Source organism: Pan troglodytes, chromosome 13 (genome assembly GCF_028858775.2).
Source record: "Pan troglodytes isolate AG18354 chromosome 13, NHGRI_mPanTro3-v2.0_pri, whole genome shotgun sequence".
NCBI classification, from domain to species: Eukaryota; Metazoa; Chordata; class Mammalia; order Primates; family Hominidae; genus Pan; species Pan troglodytes.
In genome coordinates this window covers 92,584,543-92,602,277 of record NC_072411.2, presented here as the reverse complement: position 1 = coordinate 92,602,277, position 17,735 = coordinate 92,584,543, and the positions used below count along the sequence as shown (strand labels likewise).

General features: G+C 42.6%; 1 protein-coding gene and 1 long non-coding RNA gene across 7 annotated transcripts in view; one reads left to right on the top strand and one right to left on the bottom strand.

Annotated features, from left to right (window-relative positions):
- LOC107973869 (uncharacterized) overlaps window positions 1-3,598 on the bottom strand; it is a 35,207-nt gene extending 31,609 nt beyond the window's left edge. The window contains exon 1 of the long non-coding RNA XR_008546849.1: window positions 3,453-3,598. This is a non-coding gene — a long non-coding RNA (uncharacterized LOC107973869). The remainder of the gene's footprint in view (window positions 1-3,452) is intronic.
- Window positions 3,599-3,805: 207 nt separating this feature from the next.
- The window catches only part of NEMP2 (nuclear envelope integral membrane protein 2), an 89,597-nt gene continuing 75,667 nt past the window's right edge, over window positions 3,806-17,735 (top strand). For 4 of the 6 annotated variants that reach the window (XM_009443886.5, XM_009443885.5, XM_063791383.1 and 1 more), the window contains exons 1-2: window positions 3,865-4,003; window positions 13,201-13,316. In XM_009443886.5, the coding sequence (XP_009442161.1) occupies window positions 3,907-4,003; window positions 13,201-13,316 (213 nt within the window). In that variant the 5' untranslated portion in view covers window positions 3,865-3,906. Of the gene's footprint in view, window positions 4,561-13,200; window positions 13,317-17,735 lie in introns of all 6 variants that reach the window. The other 2 variants (XM_016950209.4, XM_515991.8) reach the window with 2 other exon arrangements.

Here is a 17,735-nt window from a genome sequence, read left to right as displayed (position 1 = left end):
TAAATTAGCACAGCCTCTATGGGAACTATATGGAAGTTTCTCAAAACTAGACCTACCATATGATCCAGAAATTCCACTACTGGGTATATATCCAAAAGAAAGGAAATTAGTATATCAAAGAGATATTTGTATTCTCATGTTTACTGAAGCACTATTCACAATAGACAAAACATGGAATCAACCCAAGTGTCCATCAATGAGATGAATGGATTAAAAAATGTGGCATATATACACAATGGAATATTATTCAGCCATAAAAAAAATGAAATCCTATCATTTGCAGCAACATGGATGAAACTGGAGGTCACTATGCTAAGTGAAATAAGCCAAGCACAGAAAAACAAATATCGCATGTTCTCATTTATATGTGGGAGCTAAAAAAAAGTGGATCTTATGAAGATGAAAAGTAGGTTGGTGGTTACCAGAGGTAAGGGGAAGGTGGGAGGGGATGGAGAGAGATTGCCTTTTTTTCCCTGTTTTAGTTTGGAATGCTAGAGTGGATTAGTCACTTTAGACCATCATGAGACAGGTTAGCTTTACCCTACTGTTGATGTGTTGTTGCCATGGTAATCCTGCTCAGTATAAAAGGAACCACAGTTTCAGACATTTGTTGTATGTGCTTGGCTGAGGAGCCAATGGGGTGAAGTTTCCTAGGTGCAGCCCATGATACTATTTTTCCCTCCTAGGCCTCTGAGCCTATGATGGGAGGGGCTGCTGAGAAGGTCTCCGACATGTCCTGGAGACATTTTCCCCATAGTTTTGTTGATTAACATTCAGCTCCTTGTGACTTATGCAAATTTCTGCAGCTGGGTTGAATTTCTCTCCAGAAAATGGGTTTTTCTTTTCTATTGCATCGTCAGGCTGCAAATTTTCCAAACTTTCATGCTCTGCTTCCTCTTAAATGCTTTGCTGCTTAGAAATTTCTTCCACCAGATACCCTAAATCATCTCTCAAGTTCAAAGTTCCACAGATCCCATAATTTATAAAGGAAAGAGGTTTAATTGACTCACAGTTCTGCATGGCTGGGGAGGCCTCAGGAAACTTACAATCATGGTGGAAGGGGAAGCAAACATGTCCTTCTTCACAAGGCAGCAGGAGAGAAGTGCTGAGTGAAGGGGAAAAGCCCCTTATAAAACCATCAGATTTCATGAGAACTCACTCACTAGCATAAGAATAACCCCCATGATTCAGTTACCTCCCACTGGGTCCCTCCCACGATGTGTGGGGATTATGGGAACTACAATTCAAATGAGATTTGGGTGGCGACACAGCCAAACCATATCGACCTATATTCAAATTCACCGGTTCTTTCCTCAGCTATGTCCAGTCTGCTGATAAGCCCATTGAAAGAATTCTTCATTTCTGATACGGTGTTTTTAATTTCTAGCCTTTCCATTTCACTTTTTAAGTAATTTTCCTCTTTCTGCTGAAATTCTCTATATATATTCATGCATATTGTTCACCTTTTCCACTAGCTTTATAAGCATATTAATCCTAGCCCAATATATGGGTCATTTCTGAATCTGGTTCTGTTTTACCTCTTGATTTTTTTCTCCTCTCTGCTTTTTTGGGTGTCTTTTAATTTTTGATCAAATGATGGATATCACATGTAGGAGAATAGTAACGACTGAGGTAAATAATATTAATGTCCAGAAATAAACATGCCTCTTCTGTCCGGTCAATAATGTGGGTAGTTGAGTCAATCTAGTCAGGAGTTGTGCTGAATTTGGGTTTTGTTGTTGTTATCCTTGCCTTCACTCTGTACCACAGGCTTCATTCAGATTCCTCTAGCAGGGGGTTACTATTGCATTGTTTTAGTGTGGAACCTAGAGTGCTGGGGAGTTTTTCTCAGTGTCCCTCACTCAGCTTTTAGCAGTGTTTGCATGCCTGTGTTACAGAGAGGTCTCTCCCCACACTCTTTTTCCTCCTCACTAGTTGACTGGTGTTGTCACTGGTGCTTGGCTTGTAGTGGGGAAAAGGGGTTTTTCACACTCCTGGTCCTGCCTTGGTTTTAGGCAGGCCCTGTGCACCTGAACCTTAGATGTGGGGCTTTCCCAGTAGTCCTGACACTTTCCCATTGCAGCCAAATCCTTCCTTTATCTGTGGTGAGTCTTGAGTGAGAGAGGGTTTCCCAGCAGTAGCCAACTTCAATTTTCTATCGGTTCAGGACACAGAGCCCTAGTGTTTCCTGCTCCTGCTGCTCCCCAAAGGGCAGAAGGTTTGTGCTTCTAACTCTTCTCCAGAAGCAGGGGGTCTTTGCCAGGATCCTGTTGGTGGTAAAGCTTCCTGCCCTTCCCCCAGTGGATAAGGTTTTCATACAGAAGCAAAGTTTGGAGAGGTTAAGTGGAATTTCATGATTGTCCCCCTGTGACAGAACTATCACCTCCTAACATTCTTGTTATCTCCGGAAAAATATTTATTGCTTATAGAGAGAAATGTGGTGTTTCAATATAGCTTCTTTACAGATATTTACTAAGGATCTGTGATATAAATAGCACTTTAAATATTTAGTACATTGCTGCCTGCCCTTTTGTTTCTCCAACAGATATATCTGCAGGAAAATACATTCATCATTCAACAACCCACCTGTTTATTTTAGCTACTTTCCATAGTGCCATCCAAAATTAAACCAAATCAAAATGAATGTGGTTAGGTACAAAAGCTGTCTTGCAAGAAGCAAGTGCACACCGCACCTGGGAATACAGGAAAGAATTGGATCAGGGCTCTGCTGTTTCTCTGAAGACAGGCTTCACTCAAGTAATGATGGTTTATTTTTAAAAACCATCCCTCTGAAGAGTCCCTTACAAGGAAATTTCTTAACTTTTTAAAAGCCATACATGGTGTACACATGGTGCCAAGTGCTTAAGGGCAGTTGGTTAAACCTTTCTTTGAGGGCAAGGAAAGCCTAGTCCATCCTACTCAGACTTTTAGGAAAAATGAGGCTTATCTATTTTTAACAGGATAATTTCTGTTACTTTGGGTTCTCTAAGATATCTCACCAAAAGACCAGAATTAGAGAAGACTGTCCTAGTTAAGTATGGAATATTGAGTCAAATTAATGGGTTCCAGGTCCTGTGGAGGGAATGTTCTTTAAAATATATATATATCTCCTAATTATCAGTATTAAGATCATTCGGGTTATATGTTAATTTAAAAATATATCTATTACATTAAGAAACTTTTTTTTAACATAAGGTAATTTTAAGAGAACCCTGTCATGTTGGTGAAGGAACATTTTACGAGCCCCTCTGTACTCTGAAATGCCGTGTCCGAGATTAGACATACAAGTCAGTGTTATTTAAGCGGCCAAATTTCCAATTTGTTATTGCTTGTTACCAAATGAAAGTAAAAAGATAAACAGAAAGGTAAAATAAAGAAACTGGCTTTTATGTATTTTATTCACAAAAAGGGCGTTTGCCGAAGGACCTTCCCATTCACGGGCTGTCACTCACAGGTGCTCGGAGAATTCAGCCTCCAAATCCGCAGGTCACAGGTCAGCCAAGTTTTAAGAAACACTCCGGGTTAGCGACTCTTCGTCTCTGCAACTCCCACCCCTGCGCCGAGGGCAGCGGGACACTGCCGGGCGGTCCCCAGGGGAAGATGAAGCCCTGGACGCCCCGCGTGCGCTGGAGGCCCGGAGGCCGAGGCCGAGGCCGGGAGCATGCCAGCGGGGTCGCGCCACCGAAAGCTCCTCCGGCCTGGGCCCGCCGTTCCCCGAGGCCGCGGGCGGAGGCTGGAGCAACGAGCCCAACTCTCCCTCCGCCCCGGGGAGGCGGGGTCTCCGCCTTTCCCGCGTTCGGGCCTCACCGCCCCCTCCGCCTTCTCTGAGCCCCCGCGCCACTTCCGCTCCTCGCGGCGGAGCCGGTCCCCTAGGGCTCGGGTCGCACGGAGCTGACCCCTAACGAAATGCGGCCGCGCCAGGGGCGGTGGTGGCTGCTGCTCTGGCTGCCGCCCCTGGCCACACTGGCCGTGCGCGGGGAGGCGGCGGCGGCAGCGTTATCAGGTAACCCGGGACCGGCGGCGGCGGCGGCGGCGCGCGCGTGCGTGCTCGCTCCCCGGCTTCGCGGCTGCCCTGAGGGCGCGCTCTTTGGCCCGGGCGGCACCGCGAGGCCCACTGGGGCGGGCGCTCCCTTTTCTCGCTTTGGGGTCTCCCGGGCAGGCCCCGCCCGCCCTTCCTGTCTTATTGGGCTTCCGTAGTCTCTCTCCTGGCAGTTGGACATTTTGTAATTTTAGAATTAGAAGCAACCGCGCGATCCAGTCGCCCAATTCCCTCGTTTTACAGAAGCAACCGACACTCAGAGAGGTTTTGATTTGCCCAGGGTCACACAGCTTGTCACTGGCACAGCTGACCCTAGTCTCCAGACTTTCAGCACACGGCCTTTTGTACAGTACATCAATGCGTGTTGAAATCCTTGTTATTTCACTATCTCGCATTCCTTTGGTCTCAAGACTAGAGAAAGTAACAGCTTCAGCTTCAGAATCGGAGCGAAAATTCTTCTGTCCCTGACTGGCTGTTGTGACCTTGAGCGAGTAAACATAACGGTCCCACGTGAGCGGCAGGTAATGACGCCTCACAAGGTTCTTGTGGTGTTCGTGTGCACAATGCCTGGCACACAGGAAGCAAGAACTGGTAGCGGCTGCTAGCTTTAGGGGCTCGCCACGGAGTGGGCTTAAGATGCTGGCACACTGGGGAAGGATCTGGGAAGGACACCTGGGGAAGCCAGAAACCTAGAGTTCCAACTCCAGACCTGCCGCTAACTTACCATGAGCTTCACATTTCTGTTTCTTTTTTTTTTCCCCTCATAAAATCTTTTAAAAGATTTCCTGGGTGCACTGTCTACCAACTTCCCTTCCTTGCTTTGGCTACCCTGGTTTCAAGGGAGGCTGCCAAGTGTATTCTTTTAGCTGGGCATGGCCCTCCCTCCGGTTATACCGCGGTTTTTTTATCTAAGGATGAATGAGAGACTGGATGTTGATGAGGTCATTATCAGATTCTGCCACAGCTCCCAACTGAGGGAATCTTGCAGTGAGTTATATGTTGGGGAAGTGTTGGATTCCAGTTTTCATTGAAGAGAAATTTTTTGAGTGTTCAGTATGTGCTAGGCAGTGTTGTAAGTGCTTTAACTGCAGTATCGCTCATATTTAATACCCATAGAAGCCCTATGCGGGAAAGCACCATTTTATACCCATTTTACAGATGAGAAAACAAAGGCTTGGTAGTAAGAAATACATCAATTTTATGCTGGTGAAAAAATAAAACACAAATCTGTCTAAGCAGGAAGGTTTCTGGGCATGGCAACAGCGAGAAAATCAGAAGTAGCCTTAGACCAGCACCCAGCACCTTGGGTTCTAGACCACTCATTACCTTCAGCCACAACTTGTGGTATAACCTTGGTCCAGGCACAGAGTCTTTATGGACCGTAGTTTTCTCTTGAGTAAAATGAAGATGTTTTTACTGAAGAGTTTCCAGTATTTTCCTCACCTCAGTGAACCTGGTGTTTTTCAAGTTTTTATGTTACCGCATTTAGTATAATAGTAACAGCCTGCTTCTCTGCTTTGTTAATCAAAGACACACATAAATACTTATTGGAGCTTCTGTTCTGCCTGAGACATGCAGGATACCCACTGACTTGATAAAACTAGCCCACAGCTAAGAAGAATGGCAACTTTTGTAGCCTTAGAGGGATGCCTGCCATTCCGGTAGGCTTTCCAATACGGACTGTGAAGCGCCCAGCATCTGGTAGTGTGCCAGTGACACTGTTGGCAGCCCTGGATTAGACTAGGCTTAAGAACCATAGCTGCTCTTTAAAAGTCTATGGTTTCTTGAGGACCCTGAGAGGAAACAGCTGGTACTTCCTTTAAGCGAGGGGCTTGGATTAGTGATACTTAAGGTGCCTTCCTGTTCTAAAATTTTGTCTTGAATAACACACACTTCAATGGAATGGAGAACATTCAGACCAACCCCAGCTTTCTGTCACTCTATTTGGAGGAAAGTCAGAGACAGTTGACACAGGAGGAGAAGGTAGTTGTCTGACTGAGAGGAGAAACTTCAAGAGTTTCCCATAATTTTCACCCAGTTAGTGAGGTCCCTAGAAACCATGTGTTGTCCTGAGGTGAAGTTCAGGCCCTGTCAGTGGCTTTCCAGGCTTAAACTATAACAGTCCATTTGACACCACAGCTTTAAGATTCATCTGTGAAGATTTGAACTTGAAGTTAAAGACCTGAGTGTGCATGAGTATATACTAATTCCAGTTTCATTCTCATATTCTTGGAGAAAGAAAAAGATGAATATTCAGGTTAAAAAAAACTGAGGTTAAGAGAATAGTTACCTTTATCACTTTGGTGCCTCATGTTAACACCTTTGAAAATGTGTATTTACAAAAAACAAATAGTAAGAAAAATCCTGAGTCCCTTTGACTTCTCACAAGTTAAGACTTGTTGGTTTTTTGCTTTTTGTGTTTCCTACTCTTCTCCCTCCCCTTCCTTGTCCCCAAAGAAAAACAGTTATAGGGAAAATGGGGAAATTTGTCATATAATTTAATAAGTGTTTATATTATGATTCCATTCTAGTTTCATCTGAAGATATTTTTTTTCCGTATATGAGGGCCATGTCAGTTTTCAGGAGGAACATTGGTGAGATATTTTTGTGTTGGGAGTTAGGTTCTGCTAAGATTTGAGGTGTTTGTGCTTTTTATTTTTAGCATATTCTGTAAGTAGGTTTAAGTACTACCTGCTCTTTTCTGATGTTTTGACTGAGTTTTTTTTTTTCCGTATATATGACTCAACTCTTTAACTTAAACATATACTTACATTTAGGAAAACTAATAAATGACAAAAGTACTACAAAGGAGATAATTGAGCTTATAATTAGGTGATATGTAGCTGTCCCTTTTTTATACTAGATATGTAATTCTAAAATTAGATTAATTGAATATTCATAAATTGAGTGGTATTTAAAATGAACTAAGGAATCTATCTCATTGGTTAAGGGAACCCTGACTTTCTGAATCCTTTGGTAATGTAAATAATTAATGCCTCCTGTAGCATCTTAGAAATTTGGGCACAACTATCCAGAAATATACTGTTCTCTAGAAGTCAGGTTAATTGAAAGGATCTAAGAGCCTGCTGAGGATTGCAAGAAGTTAAGGAAAATGATGCCCTTCCGGGCTTAGAAACCTGTCTTTCCATAGTAAGGATGGCATTCAGGGTTGATCCCACAGATACTCCTCAGTCCTTGAGGGTTGAGGCAAACCTGGGATAGCCTACAATTCCAGATCTTTCTCCCGATCTGATTCAGGCTTGAGGAAGTGATTACCTAGGTTATGGAGCACCTTCCAGGGTACGGACATATTAAATACCTCAGCCTCAAGTAGAAGCAGTAGCTTTCCCTAGGCAGGTATTGTTCCCTTTTGACCAAATGAATGATTATTGTTAGATTTTTAAAAATTCCTAGAAATTCTGTTTCATTTCCTGGATTGCATTGTAAAGGGATTGTTGTTGTTTTTGTTCTAATTTTTAAATGTTTATTTATTTTTGAGACTGAATTATGATCCTGGCCAATTTTTTATTTTTGGTAAAGACAGGGTTTCACCATGTTGCCCAGGCTGGTCTCAAATTCCTGGCCTTAAGTGATCCACCTGCCTTGGCCTCCTAAAGTGCTGGGATTACAGGCATGAGCCTCAGCACCTGGCCCATTGTTGTTTTGATACGTTTGAGTTTGCCTACATCTGCTACCGGAGGTTCTATCCTAGTAGAATTAACCAGCAATAACTGGGGCCTCATGAATAAATGAAACCCGCAGACATGCAGGCAGCTTCATAGCCTTCAGTGTCAGGGCGTGATTAGCCATAGAGTTCAAATAAGCAGTCAAACTGGCTCTGTTTCCTGTTTCCATTGGACATGATTGAAACTGAGCAGTGAAATGGCTCTAGAAGAAGATTGCTAAAGGGAGGAGAGACCTAAGAAAGATACAGCCTTTATAATCAATCTAAGATTGGAAGATCTGTTCTCTCTAGAGAGAACAGTGGGCCAGCTGTGATAACAGTCTTGTGACAATCACTGTCTTTTGCCTAGTCCAAATAGCCCGTGGCTTAATGAACTGACTTGAAGCTAGGCTTGTGGCTTCTTATGGCTGAATTTATGGTCCCTTAGATATTTAGGAATTCCTGTGTGGGTTGTTTGAGACTCATTCACCTCGGGAGAGAGGTGATAAGAAAAAAGGGCAGCCAGAGGACACCATGAAGCACTGACACTTTGTGGAATCTCATGGATTGTGTAAATTCCACATCAGCTTCACCTCAAAAGCCAGAGGCCACTCTGGAGAATTCGAGGGAAAACACTGCAACATGCTTTTACTAGCGTGTCTATAGGCATGAACAGTCAGGACAACCTCCTTCCTTCTATGCTGTCCTTAATCTGGTTGAAGACTGAGGGGAAATGCAGAACAAGTTCTTTTCCTCTAACTGGCAGATCCCTTACCCAGAATACACTGAAGTATCATATATGAGTCAAACAAAAGAAGCTTAATGCCACCTATTCTTTCTGACCTCCTCTATCCAGTGAGGGGCAAGAAGATGATCCCCAGCCCAGAGGATGTTAAGGGTTACAGTACTCAACCCTCTAGCTATGGATGTATTGGCCATGGGGTAGGGCAAGGGGGAAGTGCAGCCTGTGGCTTCCAGACTGGCCCCCATGCTTTGTCAGTTCTGTAAATGGGATGGCAGTGGCACAGGCTGGCAAGGGCATCCTACTACATCAGGTGGTTTCAAGGGAGGGCCAGAGTGCACCTTCTTTTACGGTGCTGACTATTCCTGGCCAGGCTCTTACAAAGATTGGCTGGACTTCCATCGGTAGGCCACACATGCCTAAATAACCCACTAGTCCTCTTGAACCACAAGCTACACACAAAAGATAAATATTTAAGTTCTGGGGGTTACAGTAATAAACAGCAATGTCCCTGACTTCATGGAGAGACAGAGTATAAGCTAATAAATATATATGTAATATGAAGAAAGAATAAAGCAGGTGGAAGTGGTTGGGGTGTGTTTGTTTAGACAGTGGGGTCAAAGAAGGCCTTTCTGAGAAGGGAGTATTTGATAGAGTATATCAGTGATTGGAAGGGATGAGCTCTGCCAAGATCTGGGAGAAGAAGGTTGCAGCAGACTGAGGAAACTTTATGTGGGGGCTGGCTGGCATCTTGAGGACAGGAAGGCCAGCTGTGGCTGGAGCAGTGGGCTGGGAGGGAAGGTGGAGGAGGGAAGGTCATAGAGGCACTCAGGTCCCTGGAAGGGAGGGGGATTTTATTAATGGTGTAAAAGGAAACCATTGGAGGGTTTTAAGCAGGTAAATGATGGGTTCCCATTCATGTTTTTGTTTGTTTGTGTTTGTTTTTGTTTTTGTTTTGAGACAAAGTCTCACTCTGTCGCCCAAGCTGGAGTGCAGTGGTGCGATCTCAGCTCACTGCAACCTCGCCTCCCAGGTTCAAGCGAAATTACAGGCATGAGCCATTGTACCCGGGCCCAATTCATGTTTTTAAAAAGATCTATTTGCTAATTGAAAAGTAGGTTGTAGGGGAAAACATGGTAGTTGAGGGGCGGCAATTCTGGAAGCAGGGAGACCAGCTAGATAGAAGGCTATTACATCATCCTAGTGCAAGAGGAATGTGGCTTGGGTAAGAGAGAAGCTTTTATTCTTATGTTGAAACTGCAGTATACACTATACTTAAATTGCATCATCTTGCTCTTAAGAGCTCCAGGTTTGGAATGATTTAGGAGACAGTCTTAGGATCAAGTGGAAAGAACCTTATTTGAAGAGAGCATTTGATTGCAAAACTCAGGCCCCACCAAAAGGCTATTTCCTCAGACCATTAACAAAAGGGAACTGTTCTATGAGAGTTGATTTAGCCCTTGAAGTAGCAGCACTCACTAGAAGAATTGCAGTGAGGGACCTTTGGAGGCACCCACAAGAAAAGCCCATCTAGCATTGAGCACATGGGTGGTGAAGAAAGACCTGTCTGGAAGTAAACATTCTTATCATAGTTTGGGCTGCTGGGTCCGTGTACCTGAGACTTCATGCTCTTCACCTGCCCTGCTGGAATGCACTCCCTTTCCAACGATAGGTAGGAATCACTTTTGTTTGAGGACTCCCAGTATAAAGTTATTAACTCTAGCCATGCTTAGAGACCCCCCCGAGGAGGCTGTGCAAAGGCAGAACATGACAAGGTGAATCCAGAGATCTGATCCCCACACCTCTGCTGCTTACTAACTGGGAGCATTTAATGTGTTCTCATGTCTTCTCATTGCAGTTGCTCAGGATCTTCCAGGTTATATACTACATTCCTTGACATTCTTCTTTTCTATAGGTAGCTGCCAGCCCTTTGATATCCCTGGGACTGCACTTCCCCCTATGCTGCCCTTGGCCAGAAGTCATTTGCATCTCAGATATACTCAAAAATGTGCCTCAGCATTAGTTGCTTTGTGTATTCATAGCCTTGGTTGTGAATTCTTTTTTTGGCTCTTGTGCATGGACACACCATGCAGGAGCATGTTTCTCATTTTTAGTATCCTGTATTTAACAGAGAGCCTGTAGAACAGCAGTCTTCAACCTTTTAGCAACAGGGACCAGTTTCATGGAAGACAGTTTTTCCACAGGATAGGAGTGGGGTTGGGGGTGGTTTTGGGATGCAACTGTTCCACCTCAGATCATCAGGCATTAGTTAGATTATCATAACAAGCATGCAACCTAGATCCCTAGGTTGCTCAGTTCACAGTAAGGTTCACTCTCCTATGATAATCTAATGCCACTGCTGATCTGACAGGAGGTGGAGCTCAGGTGGTAATGATTACTCGCCTCGCGCACCGCTCACCTCCTGCAGCCCTGTTCCTAACAGACCATGGACTGGTATTGGTCCTTGGCCCCAGGGTTGGGGACCTTTGCTCTAGAGGTTCCTTCTTGTGGTTTTTCCTGGCTTTTCACCTGGATTCTTGTATTTGCATCTTGGACTCTCAAACTCTGCAAATTTCTTGATATATTTAGAAACATATGCATTTTATCATAATGTGAAGAGTAAAGATGACTGATTTGACTGTCACAGTTGAATACATTGGGTCCTTGTGTAATTTTGCTGCTTCATGTGGCCACCGGAAAACCTTCCCTTTTATGGAGTTGTGTTCTGGGAGATGGCGAGCATTCCCAGGATCCTTTCCCCAAGTCTGTCTTCACTTTTCTCCAACTTAATGCTAAGGATATTTCAGGCCAGGACCAGGGACTTGTGTGAGCATATTCAGTATTATTCCCTACATGGATGTGATTGTTTACTAGTAGTTACTGGTTACTCAGTCCTTCCCCAACTTTGGTGTAGCAAGTTGTTCTAGCTTCATTTCAGGTTTTTCAGGAGGAACAACTGACCACACTTTCCTTAAAGGAGTCAGGGGTTGGACGTAAAGCCCATTTCTTTGTGTACCCATAAGTGTTCTTTGTTCCTGTTTCCTAAAGAACAGATGTGGAGGTGACACTCTATCTTGAATCCGGAAGAACTTACGACTTTCATTCCACTTCATTTCAAATCCAAATACAGCAACGACCACAGAAGAAAATGAACATCATTACTTTCTAGTTTTCCTGTGGCATTTTACATTAGCCCTCTGTAACACAGAGGGTTAATATATATCTCTCTTTCTCTCAGTTATGTTGAGTTGTATTATACATTATATATAACATACATATATATTTAGGTATCTACATCTGTCTCCAGCCAAATTTCTCCTTGCTGGAGATGTGAAGATCTGTCCATCTTCACAGAATCCCACCAATGAAAACTCAGTATATCCGAAATTGAACTCACCCCACTTCCCTGTACAAACTTGCTTTTTTTCTAGTATTTCTTATCTGAGTAAAGGGCCTCACTATCTCTCCGCTTATCAGAAACCTTTACATCATCTTCTTGTTTTCCTTGATAAAATGAATCTGTAAAGCCTGTTGATTTAATTTCCTAATCTGTTATTTCTCCCGCCTCTCTTAGTCCATTTCTTGTTTAGATTGCTTCAGTGGCCTCCTTAGTGGTTCTTCTGCTTTCAGTTTTGTTCTTTAATATTGCACACTACTTACAGAATATTCTTTCTAAAATACAAATGTGTTTCTGTCACTTCCTTATTGAGCTGGTATTCCCTGTTTGTTGCTGTACATCTATTCTCAGCCCTTCTCTTCCCCGCTTAGTGCCTGGAAGCTAACCTCTGTGGACTGCATTATATGGGCTTCATTGCCCTCTGTCTTCCTGTTGGGTTTGGCTGATTCAGAGCACTGAGGGGACAGCAGGAGAGACAGGTTGAGGTACCCATACCTTCACCCTGCATTCCACGGGAGTCCTGGCAGTGACTGCATTCCTTTAGACTACTGTCTTCCCAGTTCCAATGACTCCAGTAACATGGGATCCTCCTTGCCATTTTGGGACTTGGGCTGCTGAAAGCTTCCTGCTCTTGTTGGTGCCTAGGAACTTCATAGTGCCTTATTGTTAGTGCCTTATTGTTAGTGCCTTAACCCTGTCCATATCTTTACTGAACTATTTTCAGTTAAATCCTTTTGAGTGTCAATAGTTTCTTGCTGAGACTGATACTTACCTAAAATCCTCCAATGCTCTGCTTTCAAGATGGAGTCCACATGGTATAGTAGTAGCCATGGTTTACCACTCCAGCTACAGGTGTTCAAATGTTTTCTTGTATCCCTATACCTTCCATCCATGCTCCCTTACCAATATAAGAATCCAATATCTCTAAACTGAATTAATTCCATAATTTATCTCATTTTCATGATTCTGTACATACTTGCTGGTTCTGCCCACCCCCACTCCCACCTCCTAGTTTCTGTCTTATTGCCTCTACCTTGCCCTTCAGCCCTTTATTCATATTTTTGTCTTTTCTGGGAAGGTGCCCATAATTCTGCCTTCTGCTTCAGAATTGAAGAAGTACTTGTTCTCTGTGCTCTTATAGTGCCCTCCAATGTCATAAATATTGACACTTGGGCTATAGTATTTTCTATCTGTCTCCTCCTTGGTTGGAAACACTGAAGGACTATAATTATCATATAGGAGAATTTATTGGCCATAGAACGTTAAAACTGCTACTGTTACCTCCCTGCAAACTTTTTTTAAAAAAGATTCTGGGCAATTAAACAGTTAGAAAATGTATTCCCTTTTCCATCTCTCAGTTCGTAGGTGTAAAGCTTTGAAGGAAAAAGATTTAATTAGAACGTCTGAGTCAGACTGTTACTGCTACAATCAAAATTCCCAAGTGGAGTGGAAATACATATGGTCAACTATGCAGGTAAGGGCCTACTTTTAAATCATGTCTTAGGGACAGAGAATTACCATGTCCTGGGGACAGGAAATGTACCATTTCAGGAATAGAAAGTATTTTTGGTATGACACAGATCTGTGTATCACTATGAAAGCTGACTTGAGGATCACACACAGTGGTTCAATGGGTGAGCAGTGTGAGAAGAGGACACTAACTCCTTCATATTCTCCCTCAGCCCCTCCCAAGCCACTCCCAATGAATATACTATCTAAATGTATACAGCATGCCTGCTGTTCAGGCAGTCTTAAGACAACATGTTCCTCCTACTTTCCACAATTGCTATCCAAAGCCCCTCCAAATAGAAATTCTGGAATAACCACTTATCCCAAATATGGCCAAGATAGCAGTTGCTCTTAATTGCCTAGTACTTTCCTTCATTCAGCATTTAACAAATATTTATTGAGTACCTACCTTATAAGTGCCAGGAACTATTTCTAGGCTCCTAGGATACATCAGTGAACAAAATAGATCCCTGCCATTGTGGATATTTACATTATCTAGGGTGGGGAATAGTAAACAATAAATAAAATAGGGATGAAAATGGTAAAACTAGTAAGTACTATGAAAAAAGAAAATGTAGAGTAATATCAGTGGGATGAGAGAAGTGGGAGCAAATTGGCCAGGGTAGTTCTCGTTGAGAAGGTAACATTTGAGGAAGATTTCAGTGGAGTGAGTTAACCAACAAGGTACTGGGGGGAAGGGTGTTCTAGGCTGAGAGAATAGCTGGAACATTGTATCAGCAAGCATTTGATGTCAATTGATACCATTGCTGATAATATGCACCACTTTAATCACATGGTTAAGGTAGTGTTTGTCAGGTTCTTCCACTAAAATTACTGTTTTCTTCCCTTTAATGAGTATTTTGAGGTGATGATTTGAGACTGTGTAGATAACCTCTTCCTCATCAAACTTTCTTCCCTTAGTTTATCATTCATTGATGATGCTTTACTGAATCAATAATCATGATGATATTTATCAAATGTTGATTTTTTATATCTGTCCTGTTTTTTTTGAGACTGGGACTCACTCCAGTTGCCCAAGCTGAAGTGCATTGGTGCGATCTTGGTTCACTGCAGCCTCAACCTCCCGGGCTCAGGTGATTCTCCCACCTCAGCCTTTCAAGTAGCTGGGACTACTTGAAAGGTGTGCACCGTCACATCTGACTTTTTTTTTTTTTTTTTTAGTATTTTTAGTAGAGATGGGGTTTTGCCATGTTGCCCATGAGTCTACTGAACTCTGGGACTCAAGCAATCTGCCTGCCTCAGCCTCCCAGAATGCTGGGATTACAGGCGCAAGCCACTGCGCCTGGCACCATTATTCCATTTACATTCATTGGCATTCTACTATAAAGAAGAGATTTTCCTCCTCCCATGTATTTATTTATATCCATATAGTCTCACAAATTGCCAGTTATTTCAGGAAACTACAATCCATTACTCTCATTATTTATTTTGATACTCAAATTGTCCTAGATTTAGCCAGTCAGGGCCCCTTCAAACTAGCTCCTGTGTCCTTCTGCCATGTGCCTAGCATTTTTGAGCACTACTTTACTTTCTAACAAACAAGATGTTCTAGGCGTGTGTAATTTCATAGACTCAGCTCTGGAATCGTACATTTTTTTTCCAAGGAACAGTCAACAGGTGTGTTCATTGCTACTAGCATATCGTCATGTGTGTACAAACACATACACACCCATAGGCCTGCACATACATCTATATCTACCTATTAGAAACCGTGAGTTCTGAGATCTCCAATACCACAGGGTTCATGCTAGTTTTCCAGTTTTTGTATTTGTAATTCCCTTCTCTGATAATGAGAAACTTGGTTCCCATTATCCTCAAATATATTTATTTATTTGCCTAATCCCAGAATACACTAAAAGTAGTTACAGAATTGGTAAGTCATACCATTACAAAAAACAAACCTAGTAACAGGAGTTCAATATTTATTTATAGTGTTTTTTTAAAATCTTTTTCGGAGGTTGTGTATTTTAGGTTAATTCATCCCAATCCACTCCCCCTTCAGTCTGGTTATATTATTCATTCAAAATATAGTTTGTTTTTATTTGTTTCAATTTCAAGGTTTTCCCCCATCATGGTCAATTTTATTATCATTTTTATTTTATTTTTTTAGTTTGTTGACAAAAAGCCACTCTATAAAATATTTGAAGAGATTTATTCTGAGCCAAATATGAGTGACCAATGGCCTGTGACACATCCCTCAGATTCTGAGAACATGTGCCCAAGGTGGTCAGGGCACAGCTTGGTTTTACACATTTTAGGGAGACATGAGACATTAATCAAATACATTTAAGGTATACGTTAGTTAGGTCCAGAAAGGCGGGACAACTTGAAGCAGAGAGGGGTGCAGTGTTCCAGGTTATAGGTAGATTTTTAAATTTTCTGACTGGCAATTGGTTGAAAGAGTTATTATCAATAGAAAGGAATGTCTGGGTTATCATAAGTAGTTGCGGAGACCAAAGTTTTATCATGGAGATGAAGCCTCCAGGTAGCAGGCTTTAGAGAGAATAGATTATAAATGCTTCTTATCAGACTTAAGGTCTGTATTGATATTAAATGCTGGTTGGTTTTTCCTGAATTCCAAAAGGGAGGAGGGCATAATGGGGCATGTCCAACCCCTGCTTCCTGGCATAGCCTGAACCAATTTTTCAGGTTAGCTTTGGAGTGCCCTGGCCGAGAACAGGGTTTCATTCAGATAGTTGGCGGGGTCAGGGGTGTTAGAATTTTATTTTTGGTTTACAAGTTTTGTTTACCTTTTTATTCTCAGAAAAGATCATAGTGGGTTTTTTAAATGAGATTTTGTTTTTTTAAAAAAACCTTCTTAATTTTTAATTTTTTAGATTTGGGGGTACATGTGCAGGTTTGTCACATGGATATATTGTGTAATGCTGGGGTTTGGGCTCTACTGAACCCATCCCCCAACTAGTGACCATAGTACCCAATCAGTAGATTTTCAACCCTTGCCCCTCTCCCTCCCAACCACCTTCTGAAGTCCCCAGTTGTCTGTTGTTTCCATCTTTATGTTTGTGTTATTATCATTATTTATAAGTATCTACAACATTAATATGGCTTAAAAGTTATAACTCTATACAAAGGTATTTTCAGATAAGTGTCACTTTCCCTCCTCCCTCTATTAATTCCTATCCAACCCTTGTAGACAATCAGTTTAAGTAGTTTCTGGTATATCTTTCCTGTGTCTTTTTTTGCAAAGTAATTAGCGATGCATATTTATATAGATGGTGCCTAAAGCCATGAAACTGAGTGAGTTTAGATGGAGAAGAGAAGAGGACCAATGGCTAAGCCTGAGTCAGTCTTATATTAAGAGTTCAGGGAGAAGGAAGGAGCAAGCAGAGGAGAAATAAAAGGAGCGACAATGAAGATGTCCTGGAAGCCCTAGGGAGAAGTATAATAAGGAGAAGGGAATAATCAGCAATGCCAAGTGCTGTTGACAGGTCAAATAAGATGACTGAGAATTAATTGGGCATTTGAGTTAGCAACATGGAAGCACCAGTGACCTTGTCAGGGTGGCCTTTTAGGAATGAAATCCTGATTGAAGTGGATTAAAGGGAGAATGGAAGGAGAGGAACTAGAGACTGCAGGCACAGGCAGCTTTTTAAAGGAATTTTATTGCAACAAGAAGCAAAGAAATGGGTGGTAGCTGGAGGGAAAAGTGGAGTCCACAGAAGGTTGTTTCTTCTTTTTTAAATGTTGTATGCTGAGAGAAATAATCTCGTAGAGAGGGAAGAAGTGCTGATGGGATGTCCTTGAGTAGGCAAACGTGGATAGGATCCCGTGCCCAAGTCGGGACTTACCTTTATGGAGCCTGTAAATTTCCTCTGTGGAAGAAATTTCCTCCCCACAGGAAGGAAGCAGAGCATGTGCCTGCAGGTGCTGACAGGTAGGTGGCTTTGCAGATAGGAGCTGGTGGACATTCACTTCTGATTTCTTCCATTTTCAGTGAAGCAGGAAGGATCAACAGTGGAGAAGAGGATGGGGAGAAGGTGTTGAGTATTGAGGAAGAAGTTGTGAAATCCTTTGTTGCAGAGGGTGGAAGAATGAATGAATAGTAATATGTGGTATGAATGACTGCAACTTTCATGTCCCTCTCTTAAGTTCACAGTCATGGATTTGAAGTGAGACCAGTGTGCATTTCTCTAGCACACTGGTGATGCAAATGCAGGAGTAGAATGGTGGAGAGTTGGATTTTGCAAGTGAGCATGACAAAGCAAGAGGGGTACAAAGGAGTCAAGGGTATGTGCCAGGGAATGGTGTATAATAATTGATCATGGAGTTTAGGCGGCTAAAAAGAGATTGAGGATATTAGGAGGGTAAGGAGCAGGAGAAGGATGTTCAGATCCTTGGTGGG